At 33.0% G+C, this 12,582-nt stretch overlaps 2 protein-coding genes across 2 annotated transcripts; one reads left to right on the plus strand and one right to left on the minus strand.

Moving 5' to 3' along the window:
• Positions 1-213: 213 nt before the first annotated feature.
• Positions 214-3,125, plus strand: LOC127747518 (probable calcium-binding protein CML15). The gene is made up of 4 exons (XM_052261508.1): positions 214-324; positions 472-602; positions 2,683-2,841; positions 2,918-3,125. Exons 1-4 carry the CDS (start codon positions 214-216, stop codon positions 3,123-3,125), a joined length of 609 nt encoding a protein of 202 aa, XP_052117468.1.
• Positions 3,126-4,166: 1,041 nt separating this feature from the next.
• LOC107477027 (putative phospholipid-transporting ATPase 9) lies at positions 4,167-10,680 on the minus strand. The gene is made up of 11 exons (XM_016096996.3): positions 9,287-10,680; positions 7,717-9,074; positions 7,523-7,633; positions 7,100-7,376; positions 6,917-7,005; positions 6,712-6,820; positions 6,155-6,367; positions 5,937-6,062; positions 5,721-5,819; positions 5,426-5,617; positions 4,167-5,147 (listed from the first exon to the last, which is right to left on the minus strand). Exons 1-11 carry the CDS (start codon positions 9,686-9,688, stop codon positions 4,515-4,517), a joined length of 3,609 nt encoding a protein of 1,202 aa, XP_015952482.1. The 5' UTR covers positions 9,689-10,680; the 3' UTR covers positions 4,167-4,514.
• Between the last annotated feature and the right edge of the window lie 1,902 nt (positions 10,681-12,582).

Raw genomic sequence — 12,582 nt, forward strand, 5'->3', positions numbered from 1 at the left:
TCTTAGCTTTCCCTCATCATATTATTGCTCTTGCTTCTTCCTCTCTAAGTCCTCAATAGGGGGAAATAAGAAACCTCTTCTTTTAAACTATGATCATCATGTCTTCTAATAATCCAAACCCCCTTCATCAACAACAACAATATTATTTATTTTTCTTCATTATTATTGTTACTTTTATTATTGATCTCTCTTTAATTCTTCACAAATTGAAGCATGGAAGATTGGAACATGCTTGGTGCGGATTGTGTTGTGATATCATGTTGCTGCCAATGTTTAATGTTGCAAATTCTTGTTTATGTTTTGCTCAAGCTTCCATCAAAATTGGTGAGAAAAACAAGAAGATATGTTAAGAAGAAATTTTGTGGTAACAAGAGGAGTAGGAGTAATCTTAGTTTAGATCATAGAGAAAAAATATTAATGGGGTCTTCTTTTTCTTCTTATGATAATGTTCTTGTGAAAATTCATGAACAGTCTATTAGGTTTCGAGAAGAGATCGTCACGATAGCACTAAGAGATGGTACTTCAGGACAAAATGGTAATGATAGCGGGTCCTGTATGGATGAAGTTGAAAAAGTGATGGAAAAATTTTATGAAAATGGAGAGTTAGCATTTGGAAGTTTTTGGGGTCAAAAAGAGCCATGGAGTGTTCCTAAAATTGTCTCTAGTGATTTATTACATAATCATCTCCATAATTGTGATTATGATCATAGTTTTGTACGATATGAAATAATTAATAGATAAAAAAGATAAATTAATAGCACTTTTTTTTAAGAGAAAAGGGGGCCTAAGGCCCAATTAATAGGACGTTAATAAATTAGTATGCATAAAGTCAAATTTTGAGGTAATTTTTTTCAAAACCTAAATAAAATTGAGGAACTTGTTTAGATCTGAGTCAAAGTTTGAGTTTTAGACGAGTGGCTTTGAAGGAACATTTTTTCTTTTCCTGAAAATACTTACCAAATGAAGGACCTTTTCCACTTAAATAAAATAAAAAATTTAGAATTACAAACATTTCCTAAATCAAATTTTAACAAACGAATTCTTTTTTTTATATTTATATAAATCATCCTAAGTCAATTAACTTTAGGTTAATTTGTTAAACATTACAGTTTAAAAAGATTTATGCTTAGAATTTCTTACGCAAAATAAAATTGTAAAAAAATTGACAACTAATCTCTTCGTCGATAAATTTATCCACATGCGCAATACTATTTAAGCAGCACATATCTTCTTTATTGCCAGCCATCTTTCTCACAAAATGCTGCTGCCCCTTACTCTGTCGTGATCTGTGGCACTAGTCGATTACTGCACCGTTCTCTGCCACTTACTGCATCGTGCCTTGCTTCGCCGCTTAATGCCCCAAAACCGTCTTCCACTGCCACAGAAACCTCTCTTCTTCTCCCCCAAATTTCTTCTTGCCAAAAGCTTATTTGTGGTGATAATGATGACAATGGCCAAAATGTTAATTGCAAAAAGATATTCAGCTTCTTCTCTTTGCATATATAAATCATGACACCCATTTGTACTTTATCCATTCGCACATAAATTGTGGAAAGGCTTTAAGATTTATCTATTCTATAAGTAAATCGTCCTATCCAAATGTGTTTTAAGCTGAAAAAATGTTACTTTAGTGGATTTAGGATAATTTAAATAGATTTCTAAACACTTAATATTCTCATACGGTTTATGTTCATTTTGTAAAAGAAATTTTAAGCATAAATCGTCCTAGATTGTAATATTTAACGAATTAACCCTAAAGCTAAGTGGTCTAGGATGATTTATATAAATATAGGAAGAAAAAATTTGTGTTTTGGAATTTAATTTTAAGAAATTTATGTAATTGTAGATTTTTTTTGTTAGGGTTTAGGGTTAGAGTTTAGAGCTCAATAAAGGCCCAATAAGATCATAGTATAACCTGGCCCAATAAGGCCCAATTAGAAAAAGCCCAATCTGTATTTTGCTATAGGCATAGCAAGTAAGAGTAATTAATGGCCAAAACAAAGTAAGAGTAATTACTCTTGGTAAAAAAAAAAGTAAGAGTCCTTATTCTTTTACAAAATAGTTAAAAAAAATGGATATAATTAAAACTTTCTACTCCATAAAAAAAAAAGGGAACCTCTCAACAAGAAAACTATCACTTATTTGAATTTTTAATATAGACTTAATAAGGAAAGAAACATATATACTTCCTATGAAATTTTCAAGTTACAAAAATTCGTATATATTTCCTCGAAAAAAAAAAAGAAGAAAAAATCATATAAAAACGAGCTTGAAGTTATTAACTTATTATTAATTCATTATACAGTTTTCATAACGATTTTTTAATTTGTCCTCTTCGAACTTTAACTTATAATTCAACACGGTTTCTTCACGAGTCTCCTTCCTTGAACCATTCCAACTTCACAAATGAAAAGTGAGATCTATCATTATCAATAATTTTTCATAGCACACCCCTTTACACCAAATCAAACTCTTCATAAACAAATTATTAATAAACCCTACACAAACATACCTTACACCGTTATTATTATTAATATTTCCTTCTTCTCCTTCTTCATCTTCTTCTTTACCTTTGATTATTAGATACTATATCATACACAAATATGTCACACCAAAATAGTAACAATAACGATCAAATAAAGCAACTAAATGACATATTCAATCGCTTTGACATGGACTCAGACGGCAGTCTTACTCACTTGGAGCTCGCCGCCCTGCTCAGATCCCTCGGGGTCAAGCTGGCGACGAGCTCCATGCCTTATTATCCAAGATGGATAAGAATGGCAATGGATACGTCGAGTTTGACGAACTTGTCCATGTCCTAATTCCTCGTGATTCCTCGTGAGGACGACCATAGCCACAGTTACAGCCACAACAATATTTTTCTCAACCAAGAACAACTTTTGGATGTCTTTAGAGTGTTTGATCGCGACGGTAATGGATTCATTACCGCCGCAGAGCTGGCCGGATCCATGGCCAGAATGGGACAGCCGCTCACGTACCGTGAGCTAGCCGCCATGATGGCTCAAGCCGACAGCAATGGCGACGGTGTTATAAGTTTTGAAGAGTTTGTTAATATTTTGGCAAAATCTGCTGCTGATTTTCTTGGTATTAAGGTGGCGTAGATCTTAATTAATTACATCTCAGAGGTTTGATCTTGTTTCACTTTTCTTAATTTTGTTTAACTCCAAATTAATTAGTGAATTGTTATTCAGATCCGAATGTAATAATTAACTTGTGATTATATTATTTATTCCATTTCTAACTTAATTGCTGTTACTGGAATACGAATATTTTAGTTCTCGCTGTGCATCATTCATTGTTTATATATTAATTAGTTTCGCATATTATTATTAGTTTATATATAAATGTTAAGTATAAAATATTAAGGGTGTAGTGAAGACATTGTTTATTTATGCAATATAATTTTGAATAATATTTTTTTATTTTGTTAAATATTTTATTAAAGATTTTATAATTTTCTTTATGTAAAGTTTTTTTTTTAACTATTGGATAATAGATTATAAAGAATTTAATTTTAATATGTTATAAAAATATTACTTTTATTTAAAAGTGTTGTTATTCCTTTTAAATTAATATTTTTTTAATAAATTATTCTTCTAAAATATGACTAAATAAACATTTTTATAAGAATATATTTATGATATTTTCGTCATATATGTTTTTTATTTCTTTCCATTAGATGAAGCTCATAAGTAACGAATAATAAACCTGCATTTTAAAAATGAAATGATTGCGATGAATGAGTACAGTGAATGAAAAAAAGATGAAATTGAAGGGCCAATGATTAATTAGAAGCTAAATAATTTAACTATGGATAGTGTAAGCCGTTTAGTCAATGTAGATGTTGACTTATTGATGCATACCCAAACCAAAAGTGTTAGGTGAAAGTGATAAATACATAATAATTGAGTCACTTATGCATTATGATGAGGATGACATTGAGATGACAAATTAGTAATTACATTCATTTTAGTCACACAACATGGCACTTTGTAAATTTGTCAAAAAGAAAAATATATTAAGGGTCTATGGCTGAAGGCGAGATTCGAACTCCTAACACTTGGTTAAGGAGACAAGTGAGCTGACTATTCGACCAACTTAAGTGTTCTTGACCTATTGAATTCAGATATATGATGGATAAATAAATAAGGGAGAATCTCTATTAGCACCAAAATTAAAATAATTCATATGATGATTGAAAGAAAATGTGGAACAACTCTAAGTTCAGTTCATTGAACTTCATTTTCTACAAAAAGATTAGAAACCACCTTCTCCTTCTACCCTATCCTACAAAGAATTCTTGCTTCTTCTATACACTAAGTAACTCCTTCTATCTATGAGCCCAAAAAAACATAAGTGTACATAAAATTTACCCTATTTTAATTTTTACACTTCTTCCCAACATGATAACAAAATGTTGGTTTTCTATGAACAAAGAGAATCACTATACTTTTGACAAATCTATACATAAACTAGAGGACTTGATAGCATTATCTACGGTTAATCGTTCTGTCTCGCGTGTCGTTAGCCATGGCGGCTAGGCGAGCAGTTGATCCGACGGTTGTTGGCCGGAGCGATCTCTGGCGAACCATGTTACAATATTCGGGATCCTTTGTCTTCCCTTCATACCTTATCCATTGGACAATTTCATGAAACATGGGAAAGAACCTCATCTGAATTGCTGAGTAGGAAAAGTATGGTATGAGTGTTGAGATCACCACAAAGAATGTGACAAGCCAATACATCGGAGACGGTGCCAGAGTCTCGGCGAATACTTTATAGGCATTCGTCGAAAAATGTGGTGGCATTGCGCCATATGCCAGGAGGAAGATGTACCAGAATGCAATCGAACCCCAGATGAAAATATGTTGGATCATGGTGAAGTAACTTATAGCTAAAGCTATCTGCAAATTTACCACCCAAACCACACAAGTGTACATGGTTGCGCCGAGTATATCCCTCCCGGCCGTTCTTCCCTCCACGTCGAAGGCCTGAAGTTCCATGGCTTTCGTGCAGAAGAAGAAAACTATTATGGCGCTGATGAATCCGTTAAGCATCCATGCGAGTATTCGCCGCCAGCTAAAGAGGACGTTTTGCACTCCTTCTTGATATAACAATGGAAACTGCCATCATTAACAGGGGAACTAACTATATTAGAGAAGAAAAATTCAATGCTTATAGTAATATCTTGGTTAAATCAAATCTCGGAGTAGTTTTTATAGTTTCACTCAATTTTTTCAAGAATTTAATTTTGATATACTGTCAGCGCATCCAATCACATAACACTATGTCAGGATAAATAACTACTTTCTAAATGACAGAGTGAATGGTAATCCAAAAGAACGAATGTGATTGGACACAATTGTTTTAAAACATTTTACACTGTAAGTAGAAACCATACCTTTAGGCAGTACCGAGCCGATACATCCTGGTCGAACACCCCGAGAGCAATCACAGGAAGCGATGAAAAGAAGACATTATAGATAGATAAAAGCCAATCATTGTATGCAGGTTCTCCAGAGAATGATGCATACACCTCATATAAGAACAAAGTGAATCCAAATGTGATGTTCTTGTAGAAAAAATAGCATATCTGCCAGAACAATGAAGCAAAAGTTGACATAATTAAGTATTATATACTCTTTTAGAACCTATCTTGAGAATGTTAAGATCAAAGTATATTAGCATGACAATACCATAGATGAGATCCTCCGGTAACACCAATGTCCGTGCACGAGAAGTAATCGATCCAAATATCGGAATTGCGCAATTGCAATGTCACTAGACATAACAGCCTGGTGGATGGGAAGAATGATGAATAAGTTGTTAGAGTTTTATGTCTTTTATTTATTTTGTTAGGAACTAATTTACTCGAAAAGAAAAATGAATCCATTTGAGGAATTTTTCATTACCTGCATTCCTTCAACTCCACTAATTCCAACTCCTATATCTGCTTCTTGAAGCATTCCAACATCATTAGCTCCATCACCAATAGCTAATGTTGTTTTCCGAGTTCCGGATTTGACCAATCTAGTAACCTTCAAGACAGTAACAATACAAAGTTATTTCCAAAATCAAACTACCTTTTTATTTCATTTTTATTACCAATGCAGCAATAATAGGCCAATACCAGTGCCTTCTGCTTTGGTGACGAGCGACAGCAGATAACAGATGCGCAGCGAATCGCAAGCTCTAGAAACATGTGCTTCACGTTATCGTCTAGAGCATAGACAAGCGAGTTTCCGTCGATGATCAAAGCAAATGCCTGCTGAGAACTTCCTCTATATGCTGTCAGCTGTGCAGCACCTTCAGATATCTGTTGGAGGACACTTTGCCTAGATGCCTAAAAGACGAATCGGTATAAAAATATCAGAATATAGATTTTCAGCTCTAAAGTATCACTTAACACCATAGCCGGCTGAGCAGTCGCACTTCTAAAGTTCCACAAAAGGCCACAACATGTTCTATCTTAAAAGGTTTAATTACTCTAATAGTCTCTATAATTTCGCTCAGTTTTTAATTAGGTCCCTAAAGTTCAAAAGTTTAGACTCATGTCTTTATAGTGTTTACAATGTTTTTCCACTAGGTACCTCTAGTTTAAAATTTTGTAATCAAGTCCCTATCTTATACAAAAGAAAATAAAGAAAAAGATAGAGATTCGGAAAAGGATGATGAATTTCATTTTACCTTGATTATAGCAAGCTTGTCTCCACCCTTTTCCAGTGCTTTAATTTCTGGACTCTCCAAATGAATTATAATCTGCTTCATTCCTTGTCTTAGCAAACTACAAGAAAAACTACAATGCAATTCTTGTTTCAGATATCTCGAAAAGCAATTATTTTCGTGAAGTCGAAGTACAAGAACAAAATAAGGCATAATTAGAATTAAGTACCCTATATTGATTGCAGTCTCCATTTTATCCCCAGTCAAAACCCAAATCTTGATTCCTGCTTGGGCAAGCTTGTCAATGCAATCAGGAACCTATCAAAACAACACGAAAGGTGTCACTTCGAGTCGTTTTATGCGACTAAAGGAAATCCTCGAGTAAAACATGTATTTTCGCATCCGAACTAACCCCGTTTTGGAGTTTGTCCTCTACAGCAGTGGCTCCAAGAAGAATTAGATTCCTCTCAATCTTGTTAGATATTTTCTCAATCTGTCTTTCCTGATCCGCACAAACTAAATTCTTAGCCTTAGAGAATTTATTATGAAACTCCTTGTATTCTTCCACATCAAGTTCGCGATAGGCTAGTATCAAGGTCCTTAGACCTGCATCGGCATAATCATGAACATGCTCCATGGTCTTGTCTTGGAACTCCCTCCCATTCTTGGCTAGCCTTTCAAACATGACACTGCATGAAAACATAGAGCCAACCAATCAAAAATCATTTAGACTTGCCTTTGATAAGTGTTTTAGGACAAAAACAATTGGACAAATATCTGAATAGGTTTGTGTCTTTCAATGTGTCTATATTTCTATTCTAAGACAGTTACCAACCTATCAGCACCTTTGCATAATAGAAAAATTTTGCCTTCTTCATCCTCCACTATGACCGACATCCTCTTCCTCGAGCTATTAAATTCCAAAATATTGAGAAGCTTGTACACCCTGCAAAATGAGACTAGCTAATGTAAATATAGGTCCCTAAAGCTCAAGATACTACTCAGATAAAACAGTTAAAAGCTACTAACCTTTCAACTTTTTTGCCAGATTCAGGATCCAACTCAAATGTTGATAAACTAGTCTGAGTCCTTTTACAGAACTCAAAACCAATTTCTCTGGCTGCAATCACAAATGCTGCTTCGTCGGGCGATTCAGCCTCATACGAGACATTTCCTGCGTCATCATCCATTTCTGGTATAGCCGTATGACAGATAGCCAACAGGCGAAAGAATCTCTGGATGACATCAGCATGAGGTTCATTAATCCAATTTCCATTCATTATCCTTTCATCAATGAAGTTAAAGCCCTTTATGGAGGCTTTTCCATTCGAAGATTCGTTGATGCTGTCGGCTTCTGACCCTATAACTTGTTCATGATTTAGAGGTGAACCTTTTCTTCTACCCATGGCCTTCTCAACCTCTGTAATGCCACGGCCATAAGCAACCCCAGCAATAGAACATTTAACAAACTCCATTGAGTTGCACGTAAGAGTTCCGGTTTTATCAGAAAGTATTGTATCAACTTGGCCAAGTTCTTCATTTAAGTTTGATGTCCGGGCATTTGCCGGCTTGTCTGCTTCCTCATAGTACATATGGATATCTTGATTGATGAAAATGCTCTGAAGAACTTTGACAATCTCAATCGACACATAAAGGGATATCGGAATAAAGAAGCCATATAACATCAATGCTGTCAAACAGTGAAATGCAGCAGCAGCTTCCGGTCTCTTCGGATCGAAGAAAACTGTAGAATCATCAGGTCTTAGATACCATCTTTTCATTGGTCCACTTTGCAAGTCATCTTTAGTTAAGATGTAAAAGAAAATAGATCCAACAAATGCCATTAGAAACAAGATACAGAACAAGAAGTAGATTACTCTATCCATCTTCCTCTCAATTCGACTTCTTTTCGAAGGAGGATCTGTAGAATTTTGGATAACCTTAGTATCATGACCAGTGAAGATTACAGCTCCGAAAATGTAGTCTGTATTACGAAGTTTGGAGTCTCGAAGAAGAAGCTGCTGAGGCGAAAGGGGATACTTTTGGTCTCCGAATTCTAGGCTCCCAATAAAAGAGTACAGATTAGCATTCGGATCTTCACACTTGACCGTGGCTCTAAACTTTTGGAAGCTGAGATTGCCATGTAAGGAAGAAGTTATCTCTAAGCCTTGTTTCAACTTCAAATTTGTCTCGCCATCCAAATTCGTTGTCTCAACATAGCATACTGCATCCTCATAACTCGACGAAAGCAATAGGAGGTCTGCAGGGAAGAACTCATCCTTCTCTACCTTCACTACATTCCCCACTCTAAGATTCTTCCACTCGGTATATTCGAAATTTCCATCACCTTTATGCACTTTCACTCTTCTATTGTTCACCTCAATATCCTGCAAAAGCAATTTGCCAGAGAATTTATATAACATACTCACTTGTGCTGCAAGGCATAGTGCAAAATGGTTCAAAACATTAACCTTATAAAACGAAATTTGCAACAGATAACAGTTTCATCAAATACTATCTTAAAGATTCTTAATTTGTAACAAACTTTTTCATCAAATACACTCTTATTCCTATTTGTGCAACATAGAGTTTAAGTTACCTGCTTCTTCCGGCGCCAGTCTTCGATGCCTTCCTTCACCATAGTCGCCCCTACGACGATAATCAACGGAAAGATAGCGCTGGCAGCGTTATAAGGCGTAAGTCTGGTGAATGCCAAGATGCCAGTAACCAAGAAATAGAAGTTAGCCACTCTCCTAAACTGCTCGAAGAGCGATTTAGGGAGGAATGTAGCAGGGGTGTACTTTGTAGACCTAACAGAGTTATCTGCATAGTTCCTAACAACCTCGGATTCTAAATCATTCAACTCATTGCACAACACTACCCTTGAATAACCCCTTCCCCCAATCTGAGAATAAAATTCATCTTCAAAAGATGATGCTCTACAGCATGTGAATGAGTATAGCTTGCTCAAATGCAACTTCCTTTTCCTACCACTCCTCATTCTCTCACAAAAACAGAACCTTTTTCGGATTTGATTATCCGAAATCAAGATTCAAGATGCAGGGGAAATTACCCTCTTAAGATAAAACCAATTCCAACTCCAAGTATCATTAAAAATGGCAACTTTCCCTAACCCCAAATCACAAATTAGCCTCAGTAACAAGAATTCCTAATGAAAAATCTAAACTTTGAGGCTGAAAATCATAACCCTTCAGTGGCATCAATGAACCAAAGACTGTTCAAAGAGGAACAACTTACCCAAAATCCCACACAACCCAAAACCCCATAACCCATTAACACATATACCAAGCAAAAATAGAATAAAATAACAACTATTATATAAAGGTAGCATCAGCAACCAGCAAGAGATACTAAACCCCAGAAAAGGTTCCCACAGAAAAGAGCTCAAAGACCAAGTAATTTGATAAGGCAGTGGAGTAACAAAGCAAAAAAAAAATGATGGGATAAAAAATAAAAAATAAAAATTTAAACTTTTATGAGTAAGAGACAGCAAGAGGGATAATAAGGTTGTGGTTTATTTGGTCAAAGAAGAATATTATGATATCAAAGTTTGAGACTTTGAGACAAAACAAAACGATATACACAATGAATTGCAGCAGAACAAGGCCTGCAATGTTGGAATCTCCAAAAACAAACACACCCCAGAAAAATAGAACTAGAAAATATTGAGAAAGTAGAACATTCTAGAAAGCACAGTGGAAGAACCAAAGAAGCTTCTTTTTACAACAATCAGATCTCACATTTCAGTCTTTTGGTTTCAAAGAGTGAAGAATTCAGAAGATACAAAGTTCAATGGCAGGAAGAAAGAGAGTATGAAAATGGTGGAAAGAGAGAATATGGGATATGAAAATGGAAGCATAGAAATTTTGCCAGGAAGCTCAAAGAGTAAGAAATGGGGAAGCTTTAGTCAATGGCGATGACTCAAGTCTCTCTCTCTCTATTTTCTCGTTATCCAATAAACACCAAACATTAACAACACTAATCAACAGAAGAAAAATAAGAACAAATTTTCAATAATAATAATAACTAATAAGGTGGTCTAATCAGAAGTTCAGAACTACTGTAAACTAAACCGTAAAAACAGGTCAGAAAATTACACAAATTGAGAAAAATAAAAAATAAAAGTTTTTTTTTTAAAGTTTATTGTGTTGTTCTTGTTCATGTAAGAAAGAAAGAAAGAAATTACATTTACTACTTAACTTAGATGATAGAAGGTTTATTATATTATATTCAATTATATAATTAATTATAACAATTATAACAATTAATAAATATATATATACACAAAAAAGGTAATAATTAACTTAAAAACGTTATTTAAAAAAATAAATATTTCAAAGGCAAAAATATAATTTATCTTATATTTTTTTGGTCTAAAATAAGTGTGACTTTAAACAATATATATGATTCCAAGTCCTTGTCTATTTGTTTTCCTTAAAACAAACTCATGCATAACTTATTCATTTTAAGAATAAAAATAATTTGATACATTCAGATTTAAATTTTTTAACTAAATTGATTTCTAATAATTACTGTAATATAAAATTTCATTGTAAATAATGAATAAATGATACATCACCTCAGCATGTTATTATTATTAGTAGGGGTTTAAGAGAATCTAAGAGAAGTTTAAGGTTTGGATTGAGTCAGAAAAGAGTGAGTGTTAGATGCGCCGTCATGGCAGGGAAATGGCAAATGCTGTTTCCTGACAAAGTCAAAACCTGAAATCTACAGTTTTCTACTTTCTCTTTCTCTTTTGCCTTCATTTTTTCCCCACCCAAGTACCTAGTACCTAGTTATTTGCTAACTGGTGTTCCGTAATCGATAATGTTAAAAAGAAAAAAAAAATAGAAATTATAATTGTTTCTGTATAAATTTTTTAAATGTAATAAATTTTACTTTTAATAATCTTATAAAAAATAATTAACCTAATTAATAGGTTATTTTTTTAAATTTTAAATTATCAATTTAAACCGATGATACTAGGAAGATAACAAAAAGTCATGAATATTAAATAAGGTAAATTCTGATTATTTTTATTAATTTTTTTATTGTTAAATATGATGGTAATTTAAAATATAATAAATGAAAATTTAAAATCTATTTAATTAACAAAGGTGTAACATATCTTACTTAATAAAAAAACATTTAAGGATGAACGTTTTAGTTCTTATACATTGTTAAATATGTAGAAATAATTTCTAATAAATGATGAAAGAGGGAACGGAGAAACAAAAAAGGCTTTTAATTTGTCTCGGTTTAACCAGAAAATAAATCCTCTTAATTGTTAAGAAAATTGAGAATATAAAATATAATTTTTTATTTTTTATTTTTTTATATTTATTTTTAGTTTCAATTATAAAATTAATAATAAAAATTATACTTTATTCTTTTAATTGTTAAAAAAAATTGAGAGAATTTATCCATTTTCGTTTACCACCATAAGAAAAAAGAAATGGAGAAAAATGTGTGGAAGAAAATAAGAGTGGATTTAGTGATTATAGGAGTAGTTGATTTCATTGTTTTAACTTTAAAACTTCATGCATCAATTTGCACTTTTTCAAAAGTACTATTTTGTGACGTGTTTCATCTAATTCAAATTTAAATAAGTCCTTATAATTAGTTTTAAGATACATTATTAAATTAAATTTTAAATTATATATAGGGAGACATAAATATTTTTCTCCATATATCATTTTCTTAGTCTTGACATTTTAGGATAATTGATAAAACACTACCTTAATTAAGAATTGAGACAAACTAATAATAAGGGTTACATAAACCTTAAATATTACAATATTAGACTTATAGAATAATAATTGTGATAATTCTTTTGATTAAGATGTGACATAATGTCCATTATCATAATTTTAC

This window comes from Arachis duranensis, chromosome 1 (assembly GCF_000817695.3).
Source record: "Arachis duranensis cultivar V14167 chromosome 1, aradu.V14167.gnm2.J7QH, whole genome shotgun sequence".
NCBI classification, from domain to species: Eukaryota; Viridiplantae; Streptophyta; class Magnoliopsida; order Fabales; family Fabaceae; genus Arachis; species Arachis duranensis.

Bases quoted from the DNA above. Each gene is read 5' to 3' on its own strand.
- LOC107477027 (XM_016096996.3), bottom strand. From the start codon at position 9,688: ATGAGGAGTGGTAGGAAAAGGAAGTTGCATTTGAGCAAGCTATACTCA. The intron at 7,377-7,522 runs GTTGGTAACTGT...GTTTTCATGCAG, and splicing joins TTATGCAAAGGTGCTGATAG to TGTCATGTTTGAAAGGCTAG. The intron at 5,820-5,936 runs GTAATGAAAAAT...CCCATCCACCAG, and splicing joins GTGGAGTTGAAGGAATGCAG to GCTGTTATGTCTAGTGACAT.
- LOC127747518 (XM_052261508.1), top strand. From the start codon at position 214: ATGGAAGATTGGAACATGCTTGGTGCGGATTGTGTTGTGATATCATGT. The intron at 325-471 runs GTGAGAAAAACA...ATTCATGAACAG, and splicing joins TCAAGCTTCCATCAAAATTG to TCTATTAGGTTTCGAGAAGA. The intron at 603-2,682 runs GTTAGCATTTGG...ACATGGACTCAG, and splicing joins AAATTTTATGAAAATGGAGA to ACGGCAGTCTTACTCACTTG.